The following is a 17,534-nucleotide window of genomic DNA, read 5'->3' on the forward strand; positions in this document are numbered from 1 at the left end:
CAGTAAATCTACAAGCAAAACAGTAAAATAACAGTTCCAACAGATCAAGTATCTATTGCACCAAGTAGTATATCTGTTGTAGCATATAATAAACCTGTTGCAGCAGATGAGCAATCTTTTGCAATAATACAAAATATATCACTCATCTTTTAAGACAGATAAATGGTCTGTGCAACAGATCACACATTGTTATAACATGAGTGATCTGTTGGAACAGTTAAATAACCTGTTGCAGTCGATAAGTAATCTGTTGTAATAATACAAAATATATCACTCACCTGTTGAGATAAATAAATGGTCTGTGTAGCAGATCATACATTTGTTGCAGCATCATCTATTGCAACATATGAGTAATCTATTAGAAAAGCTAAATAACTTATAGCAATGGCTGAGTTATCTGTTGCGACAATACAAAATATATCACTCATTTATTGATAAAGATGAATGGTCTGTACAACAGATCACACATCTGTTGCAATATATAAATGATCTGTTAAAACAGTTAACTAACCTGTAGCAACGGCTGAGTAATCTGTTACGATAATATAAAATATATGACTCATCCATTAAGAAAAATGAATGGTCTGTGTGACAGGTCACACATCTGTTACAACATATGAGTGATCTGTTGTAACAGTTATCAACGGTCAATATTGTTTAGATTTCTTCCAACATTGGGTCATTTATCACGGCAGATGAATGATCAGTTGAAAAAATCATGTCTTGGACATGTCCTGTTGGAAGAGTTGATATGATTTTATCCAACAGGAGTTTCATCTGTTGCATTATATCATTAATCTGATGGTTCTTCCGTTGCATCAGATCATTTATCAGTTGCATCAAATTTTTTATCCGATACTTAATCTGTTGCAATATATGATTAATCTATTGCATCAGATAGTTAAACTGTTGCATCAAATAATAAATATGTTGCATCAGATGATTAATTTATTACATCAGAATTGTAATCTGATGGTTTCTCTGGTGCATCTGATGGTTTATCTGTTGCATCATCTGACAAATCTGTTCTATCAGATGGTTAATATATTGCATCAGATGGATAATCTGTTGGATAAAACAAAAAATAGTAGCACGATTTTGTTCAATAGAAAACAACAATATCACCATTTTTACCAAGAACAGAACAAATCAACCCAAATCGTTGTTTTGTTTTATAAAATATAAAATATGTATTCATATAAAATATGAATACAGTCCCTATTTAGTCACGCAAAGAATGAAATTCAATATTTTTATAAAGAGAAAAATCTCAATCATGCTTATCTCGTTGAACTGAATATTTTCTTGCCTAACACTATCATTATCTTTTTTATATTTTTTTTATTTATTGTGTTTTTCCCGTTTTTTCTTCTTCTTTTTTCTATTTTTTCCTACTTTTATTTTTTTCGTTTCTTTCCTTTTGTTTTTTTGTTTTTTTCTCTCTTTAATCTCTAACTTCTATTTCTCTTTCTTCTTTTCTTTTCTTCTTTCATTTTTTTTTATTTTCTTTTTTGTACTTATTTTTTAATTATTTTTTTGTTCTATTTTATATTTTTGAAAAATATGACTAGTCGAGCACAAGTCATGGATGATAACGTAAATTCCATAATTGTTTATCATATTTATAGTCACACCATCATTTATATTTTTGTATTTATTGATACAACTATATTTGTATTTTAAAGTTCACACTTGTATTTATATTTTATAGTTCACATTTGTAGTTGTATTTAATATTTTGCACTTGTATTTGTATTTGTTAGTTTGCGCCATCATTTATAATTTATATAATTCACACTTTTATTTTAAAGAACTATTTTGTATTTGTATTTTATAATTGATTGGATATTATATTGGATTATATTTATATTATGGTTTTATGGTGTTTGTATATTTAGATCATATTTGGATTATACTTGTATTTGTATTCTATTTTCTTCGTTACCTTTTTATTTTTACGAAATTATTTTTTATTTATATTTGTAAGTTAATTGCATATTGTATTTAGTCGTGACTATGTACAATTTATCATTTGTATTTATATACAAACAAGTAAGTGCATTAATTGTATTTTCGTGATTCTAAAATATATAAATATGTAATGTGTCATTTGATACAAATGTACCATTTTGTATTTGTATAACAAAATTATCACTCATATTTGTAAATAAACAAATATTACTTGATACAAATATAATGATACACAAATGAAACAAATGATTTTACAAATACAAATACAATATGTATTTGTATATATTGTATTTGTATAAAAATTTGAGTTGTATTTATTTGTATAAATAAATACAACTAGTATCAATAAATACGAACAAGTATTCGTAGAAAGAAAATGAATCGTTCCTTTTCAATAATTAAAAGATATAAATGATAGTTCACACTTGTATCTGTATGTTATAGTTTATATTTGTATTTATATTTTATAGTTCGTACTTGTATTTGTATATTATAGTTCACATTTGTATTTATATTTGTATTTGGTAGTACGCAAAAATGAAAAGAAGGCAAAAAAGGAAAAGGAAAAAAAATAAAACAAAAGAAGGAGAAAAGATGAGAGAAAAGGAAGGAAAAAAAATAAAAAGAAGAAGGAGAGTAATAGAAAACAGAGACTATAAATTGTAATTAAGGATAATTAATAGGTAAAAATGGTTATAAATTATAATTAATTAAAAATTATATTTTAAATGATAATAAAATCCCAATAGTGACTAATTCAGGTAATTTTTCCTTAATAAAATTAGACCCTGCGCCTATGAATTTGATTTTTGGAACTTAATTAATTAGGTGGTTCCCTAAATAAATAAAGCTTATTAATGAAGATTAACCATCAGTTTATTACAGGAAAATCAAGCTACTTCTCCAAATGTGAACTCGGGAATCGCAAGTGGGACCTCTAGAGCCGAAATAAAAACAGTGAGGATCCGAAACAAAATCTAATTGAAAATGAAGGGTTCACTGTCCTTATCCTTGTTTAATAGAAGGAAATCAACTGAACCAGTTTGGATAAAATTAAAAAAATAGTTTTTAAATTTAATTAATTAATATCTTAAAATAAGTATTTATAAATTAAGCAAATAAATATTTAGATAGAAGTGTTGAAATTGAAAAAAAGTTGTTGATGTGTTTGGTAAACAAGTGATGTCAAACACTTTTTTGTTATTAAAATGACTTAAATTTCTTTAAAGTTGTTAACACCATAAATAACACGAATTATTTATAATTTTTAATTTTAAAATAATTTTTTGGAACAAACCTCCGAGGAAATTGGGGGAAGAAACGAAGCAAAGCCAAAGAAAGAAAGGAAAAAAAAAGTATATATTTAAGGACTATAAGTTTAGGATATTATTAGAATTGCAGAAAAATATAAGGGATAAAAAGATAAATATTATAATCAAGTCCAAAAGAATTTTAATCTAATAAGCAAAAAGTTAGGAGTACCTACCTTCTCACTTTTTGATTTTTTTAATTCGTTTTTTTTAAACACTTTTTAATTTTATCAAATACCTTAAAAAGTTTAAAAAAAAAAATTAAAAGCTGATTTGACCAAATTTTAATCTTATCCAAACGGGTTGTATGTTAGTGCTTTTCATAGGAATTTTTGTGACACAAACTGAAATTTTAAAATTCAAAATTTTAAGTTTTAATTGTGAATTCTAATAGAGAAGCTTTAAGTTTGTTGAAATAACATTTATATTATTTGTTTCATTTATTTTTACTTTTCACTTTTTGACATGACATATTCATTTAGAAAATAATAATTAGTTATTGATGTTTACTATAGGTATTAGAAAATTATTTAAATAAGTAATTAATGATATGGGTGAAACATGAAAATTCTTTATTTTTTTTAATCTTTTTTTGATTTATCAAAATTATCAAGTAAAAATGAAAATCAAATTAGAAAAATAATAAAAAATAAATGTGAACGGAAGGATTACATTTCAAAAATACGCCTAAATCTATAAATTATAATAAGTAAAGGGAAGCCCGTCTGGTACACTAAAACTTTTCTTATGAGCTGATTTTGGGGAAAGACCGAATCATAAGAGTTTATTGTATATAGCTTTATCTTGTATTTTTGCAAGAGATTACTTACCAAAAACTTAGGGGAGTGATACATAACAACTTAAAAAAAAAAAGAAAAAAACTTGGTTGACTCTAAAAATTCTAAGCATGAGGGAAGTGATACATAACTCCAATAGAAGATCCCAAAACCCTAACCAACGTATCTTCCGCTTTTAATTAAAGAGATTACAATCTTATATAAAAATCAAAAAATTAAAAAAGAAATCAGGTTTATTGCCATGGACTGTCTTTCGGAGATCTTCTGTTCCCAGAAAATCAAAGATCATGGTAAGCAATTGATTCAAATTCCCTCCACTCCATCCCAACCCCATCATCAAGATCTGGTCAAAAATGATTCTAATTATAAAAAGAAGAGGCAGGCAAATGACAATGAAAGAGATTCTTTAATCAGAAAGAATTTGGTTGAGAAGAAAATTTTGCATAGAGATATTGAAAGGCATAGAAGGCATGAAATGGCTACTCTTTGTGCTACTCTTAGATCAAATCTTTCTTATGAATCTACCAAGGTGAATTTACCTACAATATTTACTTTCCATAATCTTTTCCTAGATTATTAGTTGTTTTGATCTAAGAGTATTCCTTTCTTTTTTCTATGATAAAATGTTTATTAGGGAAAGCGCTCATTATCAGATCATATGCAAGGAGCGGTGAATTACATCAAACACCTAGAGAATAACATCAAAGAACTTGAAATAAAGAGAAAAAAGCTTGAAAATTTGGCCTTGTGTCCTTCCAAGGATGATAAATGTTTTCGTGACTATGTGACAATAAACTCATGCGACTGTGGTGTGGAGATTTTGATCAATGAAAGGGTTTCCCTCTCAAGAGTGCTTAAAGAGCTAGTAAAGAGACAACTCAATGTTGTCAGCTGTGTCTCAACCAAATTAGATGAAAGATTACTCCATAGGATTCAGCTTGAGGTATATTGTATGAGCATCTCATTTGAAAGTTTAAATTAATGGTTAGACTGATATTTCCTTACTAATGTACTCCATCCGTTTTAACTTATTTGTTTTATTTTTCCTCTTAGTCAGTTTTAACTTTCCCTTTTTAGTAACTCTTTAATTCTTTAGCATGTTTAAAACCACAAGACTAAAGGACATTTTAATACATTCTACATATTTTTTGTTTAAAGCCACAAAATTTAAAAGTTTTCTTTACTTTACTTTTTGTGTAAGTCAAAATCAAACAAACAGATGAATACGAAGGAAGTATTCACCATGCTCCTGACGAACAAGTTTAATGGTTCTTTTTTTGATAATCTAAGCATGTGGGTGGAAATACTTTGTTTTTGAATCACTTTGGCAACTACACTGGAACTTTTCCCTCATGTTAAAGGAGATTCAACAATCTATATATATGTAAAAAGAATTTGTATGTGCCCTATTTGCGCAACATAAATTCCAATTTAGGAAATTCAATTGAACCCTCTTGTATTGACTAAATTTGTCGTTCCCTTTTTAAAGATGGGCGGAAGTGAGAGTTTAACTCTCTAAACCTTTGTCTAGTCTGATATCACGTCGATGATCGCAAATTCAACTTTAACGAGTGTGTTGAGTGTTGGAGACATGGATAATTTAGTGTCATAATATTAGCTTCCTTCATAATTTGTGCAGGAGAATGATGTTTCGTGCACGTACATGGATGGTCTAGAACAAAAGCTTGCTGAGATGATTGTGTTCGACTCTTGAGTGAAGATCGATTTGGGTATGTCCCCACTGCAAGTCAGGATCAATTTAATTTCAAGAAAATATTTCCCATATTTTAAGTAAAAATTCTTTAATTTGTCATCTTTCTTGTTCTACTAATGAAAGCTTATCTTTGAAACCTGACCTATATTTTCATGACATGCATTTTCTCTACTTTTATGTCCTTCACAGAAGAAATGTGAGTTTGTGTATCTTACTCTTAGTAATGTTCGTGGTGTGTTATTTGCTTCTGGGTTGTGAAGTGCATTCATAGTGACCAACTAATATATCGGAGCAAATATGAGGATGATCTTCTATAAGGAAAAATGTATTTAAGTTATGTACATCATTAGTGTAAGAAATTTTTTGCATTAGTAGGTCATTTGATCAAATGATATTTGTACAGGTAAACCTTTTTAAAATATGACATTTAATTTGTATTTGGGAAAATAAGATATATACTTGTTATAACTAGTTTATACGGACAATGTATATAAAAGTAAGCTGAAGGAAATAACGTTAGGAGTTTAAGCTTAGTTTTACGAATTCATATAAAGATAGGTAAATTAATTTTCTAAAGTGGTGAAAATTTACAGGGTAATTATCAATAGTCATATGATGAAGTGGTTCCTTCTTGTCCTGGAAAACATCCAAAGCTCTGTCTTTTTCAAATCCTTCTCTCTGCTTCTTAGTCTCATAGGATAGCTCACCATTCAAGTTACTTTACCCGACGCTTACTGTATTCAAGGCCCAAGGGTGGCACTAAGAGGGAAAAAGTTAGAAGTCCTTTATTTTAGAAAAAAGACGTTCTATTGGCTGCTCCACAGTTGACTAGCCCAAGCTCCTTAAAGCGTATCGTCCCTATGTTCGAGATACCCTCTTATTATGATGTTTGATTAAAGTAAAACTTGTGATATTTGGTCATCATGTTGTGAATGTTACAGTATGTTCTTATCAAGATTTGTAACTTTATTGCTGGCATGGTTTTTCAAAAATTCTTGCATGCATGTATTTTTTTTCTTTTTTCTTTTTAAATAAAGCAGTCCAGATGGATTCTGTGTTGAATTGACAAAAAGTTGCATGCACGTATGTTGAATCATCAAGGAATCAACCTACATGCATAAGATTGATTTATGTTTTATACAATTGAAATTATGCGACAGTTCTAAATGTTTCTTCTATATCATACTAGGTTAATTATTATTTTTAGCAAATTATAAATTAAATATTATCACAAATATTTACATATAGTTATGTTATAAGCGATATGCTAATTGTAGATACTCTTACAGTGTTAAACTGTTAATGCACATATATGTAAAACTAAACTCTTCTCCATATATTTCATTTTATGTGGTGGAAATGAAGATGCTTAATGGATGTGTGGACACTAGGAGATATAAGAATAGGAATGAGAGGATAAACAAGGCAAGGTGGGAATGACCTTCATGGTGGAAAAGATGAAGACATGAGGTTGAAATGGTTCGGACATGTAAAAAGGAGGAGTATGGATGACTCAGTGAGAAGGAGCAAGAGGATGGCAGAAGGTTAGATAGAAGGTTTACTCACCGATGATGATCTGATATCACAAGTTTTCAAATATTCACAACATGATGTTCAAATATCAAATTGGGGAGATGTGATAATTAGACATGACATTATACATCTCCAACTCTCTAAGAACATAACCCTAGATAGGATCGGAGAGCATGGAGTTCGAGGATATATTACGGTAGAAGTTAGTAAGTAGTCTAGCGATTTTTCTCTTTTCCGAGGGAGCATATATATATGGCCTTAGTACTCAGCGTGGTTGGTTGCTATCACTGCTACATCATACAGCTTGTTTTTCTTTCATATTTTCATCATTCTTATTATTCGTGTATTTTTCTTTTCAAGTCATTTCAAACTTTTTTTTTTTTGTCTGACGGTCTTTTGGAAATAACTTCTCTCCCTTACCCTTACAAAGACAGCTTCCCCAAACCTCACTTGTGTGGAATCACATTTGATATGTTATTATTATTGTATGGCATGTTTCTATTGCAAAAGAAGTACTCCCTCCATTTAAAAAAGAATGACCTACTTTGACTTGATACAAAATTTAAGAAAGTAAAGAAGACTTTTAAATCTTGTGGCCTTAAATTAAAGTTGTGTCAAAAGTACCAAAAATGCCCTTAATCTTTTGGTCTTAAACATGACATGTGGAAAGTTGGAGTTAAAGTATTGTCAAAAAAAGAAAGGGATCACTCTTTTTTAAACGGACTAAAAAGAAAAGTAGGTCATTCTTTTTTAAATGGAGGGAGTATAATATAAACCTGTCAACTGGGCCGGGCTGGCTCATTTTGGCCCGTTTAGAGGGCCCGGCCCGGTGGGCCTCCGGGCTACTAGGCCGTTAGTCCTGGGCTGGGATGTTTCAACTGACAGGCCCTGTGGACTGGCCCAGGTCCAAAACCCGATCGCGCCCATTGATTACCCGCCCCAGTTATTAAAAGAAAAAATTTGGATTGTAGCTGTTTGGACTTGGTGGCCAATTGGACCGTTGAGGCCCAACAACGTTATAGCCGTTGTGGACTTCTAACGGCCAATTGGCCCTTTTCCCAATTTAAATAAACAAAAAAAAAATTCAAATTTTGTTCTATAAATACCCGACAATTTCAAATCATTTTTCACACATTCTCAATCTCTCATTTTCTCAATCTCTCTCAAATATTCTAATTCACTACTAAAAAAATAGGAGTCGGTTTTCCTGCATTTTCGACCACAAAACCGACCAAAATGTGTGGTTGGTAAAAGCGTGGTAGCTTTTTTAAAACCGACCACGTGTGGTAGGTTTTTTGAAAAATATATATATTTTTTTTAAATTTAATATTATTTTTTAAAAAATGAAAAAATATTTTAAAAATAAAAAAATTCAAAATAAACCGATCATAAGTGGTCGGTTTTATTTTTAAATTAATTAATTAATTTTAATTAAATCGACCCCAAGTGGTCGATTTTATTTTTAAATTAATTAATTAACTTTAATAAAACCGACCACTTGTGGTCGGATTTTTATTTAAATTAATTAATTAATTTTAATAAAACCGACTACATGTGATCGGTTTTATTTTTAAAATAATTTATTTATTTTTTAAAAATCGACTACTTCTGGTCGGTTTTTGTAAAGTTACCAGAAAAACTGACCACATGTGGTCGTTTTTCTGGAAATTTTTTAAAAAAAATAAAAAGCAACCAGCCAAACAAATGAAACAACCAACATACAATACAACAACAACATACGCAGTGTATTCCTACACAACCAACATACAATACAAGTCTAAAAACATACAAAAGTGTAAAAACTACAACTCATCTATAAATTCAAACTACAACACATACAAAAGTCAAAAAACTACCACTCATCATCATCGTCTTCATCATCCGCATCCTCAGTCACACATAAAGGATCTAATTCCTCATCTGTGTTGATATCATCCAGTGGGCCTAGACCTTTTGCAGCCCGAACTGCATCACCAGGACATGGAGGAAGAATCCTTGCTGATTGAATAAAAGAGCTGAACTACTGCTGCAGCATCTTGATTTATGATGTTCTTTCCTCCTCTTTCCCCTTCGCCCTCTCTCTATGTGCATCAAGTTCTTCAGTGAGTTTAGAAATCGTATTTCTTAGTGATTCAATGATTTCTCTATCAATTGATGAGGGATAGGATGTAGGGCCGAACGAAGACCTAACATTCTCACCAAAATACTTTCTGTGGTATCTGTAGTATTGGCCTCTAACTGGAGGACCCATAGTTTCTTGCCATAACTCCTCCTCTACATCTTCAGGTATTGTGTCACGCTGACTTTGTGGAGGCTGAGTACTACGATACTCATTAATGAGCAACATATATTTGTCCTATATTCAAAGTATAGTTAAAATTAATAGTAAAAAAATACTAAACTACTTGTACTTGAATAATATCAACTTTGAGAAAAAGATTCATAAATACAAAATTTGATTCTTACATGGGCAGCTTTTGCACGAGGCTTAACCCAAACATCTTCATCAGTTAGGTTTTTTCTTTCTCACATGCGTCTCCTCAAATATCTCATTGTGTCTTACCTTCCTACAGATTTTTTTCCTATATATGATAAAGTTATTGATATTCAAATAATTAAGAATTTAAATAAAAATAAACAATTAAAATTGTAAAAGTTACATACCATCTTTTCATCCACAGTAATTCGACTAACTGCACCCGCAGTATATAGTGAGCCACCCTTGGATGATGCCCTGGCTTTCTTTCCTTTCTCGCTTAACAATTTGTATTCTTCGCTATTCCAATAGCGAATATGATCTTGCCACATGAGTTCCAGTATAAACCCTGATCGTACCCTATTTGTTCTGGCATAATCCAACAGACCGTTTAATCTGGTTCTAGCTCTTCTAAAAAAATTTCTCCGTATAGCACTTCCATGCGCGTCATCCCACCAGTAATATTTCCACAACAAAAATAAAAATATAATATTTAATTTTTTGTTCTAACAATGTGTTAAGTAGTCGATAAGTTAAATCCTTACATGAAATTCTTTAAACATTTTCTCTCTCTCATATTTTGGAACCTTTTGCCAACTGGTCCAATAGCCGTTGAATTTTCTACTAATGCATTTAGTCGTAGTTTTTCTAACTCCAGCATCGAGCGTAAACCTACAACACAAGATTAAACAGTAATTTCATAGAGCATAATAATATAGTAAATGAAAAATGAATAATGTTGTTATATTTAGAAATCTTACCCTATTCCATTTGGAATAATATACCGCCTCCAATAATTATCTCTATCTCCGAGCTGCGGAGCAAGTGCTGGTAGATGCACTGGTATGGGCGGATCTGAAGCACCGGATGAAGTGCCTCCAAGATGAAGATCCATTAACCCAATAGATCCAGCAGAATCATTGTGAGAACGTGGGTGACTGCTAATAGAGGGTACTGACGATGGAAGATGCACCGGATGTGCTAGGGGTCGTCCGATAGTACTGTGATAGCAGTGGCACGGTGATAGGAGCAGAATAAGTTGATATAGACCCATTAAGTGGACCTACATGCGTAGGGGCAGGAATTAAATGCTGTGATGACCTAGAATATGAGGGTCGTTCTGTCACGACCCGAACCTGGGCCCTGGCCGTGACGAGCATCCCAAACCATGAAGGCACAGACGCCCTTCTCTATCTTGTAATAATGCACAATATTCATAAATTATAATAGAAGATGCGAAATTGTAAATATTACGGAAACATGGTCATATTCTAAGTTCAATTAAACTATGAAAAATTAAATCCAATATTAACTACACAACATCTGAACAAGTCTACGAAATCTCTACTACATCTGAAAATGACAACTATCTGAAACTGGAACAAGGCCCCCAGTGGACCTAAACTAAAATAAATAACATAATTTGAAAGACATAGACCTTCTGGAATAAAGAAGGCTCACCAACTGCGCACATCACTGCTGTCTGAAAACTCTACAGCCTAGCAAGACCTCTAAACTGAGCTTTAGACCCTGGGAGGAAGGGAGGTCAATACAAATGTACTGGTACACGAAGAAATCCAAAATAAAGCTTGTATATAAATAAAATAGTTGAGAGATTGTCATAATCATCATGAAAGATATCATTTCAAAACACATAGGCATTTTCTATAATCATAAAACTTTTTTGTCAATGCAATTTCTGATCTTTGTATTACTTCTGAGTTAGGTGCCACTCCCCTACAAGTCTGATATTCCACAGGCTATATGGAATCCGCCATTGAGTCGGCGGGGAATCCCCCAACCCAAAGTGCGCCGCAAGGGTTAGAGTGTCTGAGTCTGATACTCCACAGGGCACTAGGCCAACGTATAATAATATACCCAAATCGGTAAATCACGGTTTTGGACAATGAGTTGTCTGAACTCGTGCCTTCTTCGGGGAACCACCTAAGCTCTCTTTATGCCCAATTTTAGTCAGTTCTGAAATATGCATCATTCTAGTTTCAAAATATGCATCATTCTAGTTCAAGACTCCCCACTTAATTCTCTGTCGGCCCTCTCCGACCCTTTTCTTCTTGCTCTTCTTAATTATCAAGTCCATCACCAGAAACTTGTGCTAGGTCGAAAGATGCTCACTCAGAATGACTTTACAGTCCTTACAAAAGACCCTATCCCCCTTCCTAAGCAGCAAAAAAGTCAATTTGAGTCTTGGCTATCGCGCTTCGGAATGTAATCAGTTGATCCTCTTTCTTTGAAAAAGTCGAGTTCACAACCACCAGCCCAAAGGCCCTCGTAAACTCCAACAGAGCAGCTCCTTCCCCATTTCTATCACCGAAACCAAAACCTTCATGCACATCATCATAGCCTCCCGATAAAACCCCAATGTGCCCATTGAAGTCCCTTGTTATGACAATCTTCTCCGTGCTAGGCACGCTTTTCACCACCTCGTTCAAATCCTCCCAACAACTCACTTTCACCTCCTCATCCAAGACCACCTTCGGTGCATTAACACTACACATATGCATTGAAAACCCTCCAATGACTAACTTAATCGTTATCGGCCTGTCACTGACCCTTCTAACCTCCACTACCTGCCCTCTAAGCTCTTCGTCCACTATGATGCCCACTCTATTCCGACGTTTCTCACTCCCTGAGTACCACAACTTGTACCCGTCCACATCCCTCGCCTTAGATCTTATCCATTTAGTCTCCTGAACACACGCAATATTAATCCTCCTCTTATTAAGAATCTTCACCAGCTCTACGGGCTTACCATGAAGGGTTTCTATGTTCCATGACCCTACCCACAACCTATTTTCTTTCGCCTCTCGCTTACTAATACCACCCCTCACCAAACTAGCCCTACCATCCGACCTAGACCTCACACCCACCCCTGCCCTTCTCTCATTACCCCTTCCCAAAATGACCCCCCTAACCTCCTCGGACACGACCCTACTCTACCATCAACCCTCAAAGCTACTATACACAAATCGAAATAAATTTCCAAACAAACAAGTAAACAAAAAAGGAAATAGCAGTGGAAAAAGTCATCACGCACAAAACACCCTAGCCGGTCTAACAGCTAAAACAACATACAACATCCACCAAAAGCTAAAACAACCATTCATAGCTCTAGTCACAATACTAAGAAAAGTACCAAGGAACAGAATAATATATAAAAACTAAATTGAAGAAAGTAACTAAAAGTCAAAGTTTAGCTGTCACCGGATATTCCTGCGTGCTGTTGGTTCTGACAAATTCTATTGACAAAATTGATTGTTTGAGGTGTGTTGCCGGATCAGACCCGTCGGAGCTTCGCCTGAATATTGCCGACGCTTGCCAAAATCTAAACGTTGTCTTGTCCTCGTACCAACCTGCTTCGACCAGTGTACCGCCCGTATCTGTCACCCAAAATAAGTCGAGCCGGCGGGAACCCTAAACCTGTCGGCGATAGCAGTGTCTAGGTGGAGGCTGAGGGAAAGGGAAGGGGAAAGGGATAGAACGAGGGTTTAGAGAGATGGGGAGAGAGAGAAATAAGGGAGAGAGAGCCCACTTACCTAATTTCGACGTTATATATGCCGGCGCCGGCATCTTGCCGGTGACGATCAGTGATCGTTAAACACAAGGGAACGTTTGAGAGAGAGGTAAATCACCCTATGATGATGTGATTACTGTTAGTCTCTTATTCATTGTCTCAGCCACATCCACAAGTATATAAGCTTATAATAGAACACGTTTATTATATTCTGATAAATTATCGGTTATATATTATATTATTATGACTGCAATAGTAGCACAATATCATTATCTCAATGGTATGATATATATACACATATATTCATTATACAAAGATTATGCATGTTTAACGTCATTTAACGTATAAACAAAGGAAAATATTTATTTATATATTGAAACATAAAGTAAAGGATAAAGATTATGTTTAACACAATTTGTTTATTTTATTTGATATATTTTTTTAGTGAAATTTTTTCACAAAATCTAAGATTGATTATTTATTATTATTATTATTATATTGGTTATCGACTACGTGTGATCAGTGTAATTTCAAAAAATAATATATTAAATTATACATATAATTATTTTTTAATAAAAACCGACCACAAGTGGTCGGTTTCCTAAATTTTTTTCAATAATTCCAAAACCGACCACAAGTAGTCGATTTTTTAAAATTATTTTCTTTTGTATTTTAATTAAAAACCAACCACAAGTGGTCAATTTTTTAAAATTATTTTCTTCTTATTTCAATTACTAAACGGACCACAAGTGGTTGGTTTTTTAAAATTATTTTATTTTTATTTTAATTAAGAATAGACCACAGTGGTCGGTTTTTTAATATTATTTTCTTTTTTTTAATTAAAAACCGACCACAAGTGGTCGGTTTTTTAAAATTAATTTCTTTTTAATTTAATTAAAAGCCGACCACAAGTGATCAATTTATTAAAATTATTTTATTTTTTTAATTATAAAGTTGTCGATTTTTTTATTTTTTTTATTTTATTTGTAATAGAAATAAAAGTTAATATAAAAATTATTGAAATGATTATTTTGAAATTTTAAAATATAAAAGCGACCACATGTGGTCACTTTTTAAAAAAGAAAAAAATTTTAAAAAAATAAAAAATCGATCACAATCCATGATCGGTTTTTAGTGGTCGAAAATCCTAATTTTTTTAGTGGTGATTATCTCCTAAAGTGCTCAATTTTATTTTTTAATTTTGCGATTACAAATACAAGTGAAATTTTCTAAATTTGCAACTTTCGGATACTTCTAAAATTTAATATTGTCATTTTATTTCTTACTTTTAATTTTTAATTAGTGTATTAATTGTTGAATATTTATTTTTACTATTTTTGTGTATTTTGAATATTTTTTATTTTAATTTATAATATGGATAAATTAAGAAACCTCAGTAAAAGTGTCAAAAACTTTTATCCCGAAAGTGGTAGTGGCAGTAAAAATGAATTGGTGGTGGTTCGGGTAGAGGTAGTTTAAGTACTAGATATACATGTGTGCCTCCGATATCAGTTAGTCAATCTTTTGAGGAGGAAATAGGTGTAGGTGCTCACACTATGAATTATTTAGAAGCTCAGAAAAATTATGATATAAAAGAAGAGAATGAAGTAGACGCGATAAATTTAGATGTAGATAATGAAAATATTGGTGAGACACCCGAAGTTGGAAATACTAATGTTAGATCCGTACCAGTTAATCTCCCTCCCCGTCCTCTCCATAGTGCCTTTGTAAGATATCATAGAAGAACTAGATTGGATGGAAATTTTTTTCGGAAATAGTAAGAGAAAGTAAGGTGCAATGCAATATTTGTGAAATTACATATGAGCATAAAATCAAAGGCAATAAAGGAGGTACGGGTTCGTTGACGAGACATTTAAGAGATAGATATGCAAGAGAGCTAAGTACTGCACAAGGTGATGAGGTTGTTGGTGGGCTAACACAAACTAGACTGAATCCAACAACCAGTCAACTAATTAAGAATTATAATAAAATGAAAGACCGGGAAGAAATAGCGAAAATGATAATTGTGGATTGTTTGCCTTTCACTTTTGCTTCTTCTGATGCTTTTATTCATTGTATTCAAACAATTTATAATCCTATGTTTACAGGTATTCCTAGAATTACTTGGCGGGCCAATATTTTTAGACTCCATGCATAATATATTTATTATTTATCTGCATTATTAAAAAATATTCTATGTAGAATTGCTTTAACTTCTGATCTTAGTCGTGCTGTTAACAAAAAGGATTATTTAATAATTACTTTCCACTCAATAGATAGTAATTTTGTAATGCAAAAACGAATTCTAGCATTTTTGTATGATGAAGATCGTAGACACACTGGAAGATTTATTTCTGAATCTATTTCTAAACTAGCAAAATGTTACGGTATTGAAAGAAAAGTTTTATGTATAACTTTTGATAATGCATCTAACAACAAGGTTGTTGTTGAAAGTTGAACTTTCTCCACTGTTACTCAAAATATTTCATGTTAAGTGTGCTTGTCATATATATAGTTTAATCGTAAGCGATTGTCTTGAAATTTGAGCTTTATATTGAAAAGGTCCAGCTTGTTGTTGGCTTTATTCAAGGAAATAATCGACAATGTAGAGTGAGGAATTTAAAACCAAATGTGAACAAAATGGACTTAGACCGATATTTATGCTTAAAGAATGTGATACTAGATGAAATGCTACTTATACTTATTTAAAAACTTGTCTTTCTTATAAATTTCCTATCACAATGACTTTTATCAATATTCTGGTTCTTTTCCTGAGTGTATGCTACAAGATTTTGACTGGGCTGCAATTGATGATCTTGTTAAATTTTTGAAAAAAAATTATATAGCTACTGTTGAATTCTTTAGTGATTATTATCCTACAATTTGTAACATTTTAGCTTATTTAGCCAACATTTCTTGTTTGCTTAATGAATATAAGAATAAAGAAGGTTACAAAGAAGCTATTACTGCTATGATTGCTAAATTAAAAAAATAGTTTTATGCGCTTCCCCTAATTTATTTGATTGGTTCTATAATAAATTCGTGTATGAAATATAATACTATGGCCGAATTTAGTTCTATTATTTATAATGCTTTAGAGATACAGCCTGAAGAAGAACCTTCTATGTTTATGGATATGAGTGATGCGAATAATTATATGAAAGCATTATATAACCATTATGCCGATTTAGTTGGTGAAGACGTACCTGCAAATATCACTCCAATTGTCGCTCCTCAAGCTCCCGAGGAGCGATAATTTTCTTAAAGGCCGGCATATAGTAGTTATCTTGATTACTTTTTTTATTTAAATGCTTGGGATAGGGTGCAACCTTCATCACAAAGAACAAATTCTCAGGAAGAGCTTAAGTATTTTCTTCGACAACTGATAGAGGATCGTAGAGTGAGGATCTGTACGCTGGATTGGTGGAAGAATAATGAAATATAATATCCAGTGCTTTCAAGATTAGCTAGAGATATATTGACTATTTCAATGTCAACCGTTGCATCGAAGAGAGCTTTTAGTCAGGGGCGACAACAGCTTGAAGATAACCGACACTCATTGGAAAGCAATGCTATGAATGTTCTAGTTTGCCTTAGAGATTAGACTAGAGTGGAACAAAGAAATCAAGGAATGAGGAGGAGCCGAAAGACGAATAAAATCTTGAAGAAATTATGACTTCAAGAGCACAATCAAGTCCAATGCATGGTTTAGCCTTTGCCCCCATTGATTTTGACTTTTCTATGGCAGTTCCCATTAATATTAACATGCATGAGTTGGAAAAAATGATGCAAAATTATAGATTTTTCATTCATGTAAATTATAAGTTTTCGATTATTTTGCAATCAATAAAATACAATATTCATTCACTCCTTACTTATTTTTTTTTTAAAATTAAATGTCTAGTTTGAATTAAATACTTTTAATATATTGCTATCAAACTTTACACTTAAGGGTCATTTGGTGTGGGGTATTAAAACAAATAATCCCAGGATAAATTTTTTGGTGCTTTGTTTGGTTGCCAAGTTTGGGATAACTTATCCCGAAATTAAGAAATAGTACCGGGATAAGTTGTCCCACTCTTTGGGTGGTATAAATAGTCCAAACATTATTTAACTTAGGATAAAGCCACAAATGACAAAATCAACCTCCAATTATCACTTTGCTTTCTCTCTTTCTCCCTCTCTCTCTCTCTCTCTCTCT

The 17,534-nt window shown here is 32.2% G+C and overlaps 1 protein-coding gene across 3 annotated transcripts; it reads left to right on the forward strand.

Moving 5' to 3' along the window:
- Window positions 1-3,994: 3,994 nt before the first annotated feature.
- Window positions 3,995-17,046, forward strand: LOC107875091 (transcription factor bHLH120). Of its 3 annotated transcripts, none has more exons than XM_047414704.1 (4): window positions 3,995-4,607; window positions 4,713-5,021; window positions 5,718-5,808; window positions 16,655-17,046. In XM_047414704.1, exons 1-3 carry the CDS (start codon window positions 4,320-4,322, stop codon window positions 5,790-5,792), a joined length of 672 nt encoding a protein of 223 aa, XP_047270660.1. In that variant the 5' UTR covers window positions 3,995-4,319; the 3' UTR covers window positions 5,793-5,808; window positions 16,655-17,046. The 3 variants fall into 3 exon arrangements, with proteins under 3 accessions (XP_047270660.1, XP_016577211.2, XP_047270659.1); XM_047414703.1 differs by lacking the exon at window positions 16,655-17,046 and adding an exon at window positions 7,158-7,816 and having other exon boundaries at window positions 3,997-4,607; XM_016721725.2 differs by lacking the exon at window positions 16,655-17,046 and having other exon boundaries at window positions 3,996-4,607; window positions 5,718-5,924.
- Window positions 17,047-17,534: the final 488 nt, after the last annotated feature.

Source organism: Capsicum annuum, chromosome 6, assembly GCF_002878395.1.
Source record: "Capsicum annuum cultivar UCD-10X-F1 chromosome 6, UCD10Xv1.1, whole genome shotgun sequence".
NCBI lineage: Eukaryota > Viridiplantae > Streptophyta > Magnoliopsida > Solanales > Solanaceae > Capsicum > Capsicum annuum.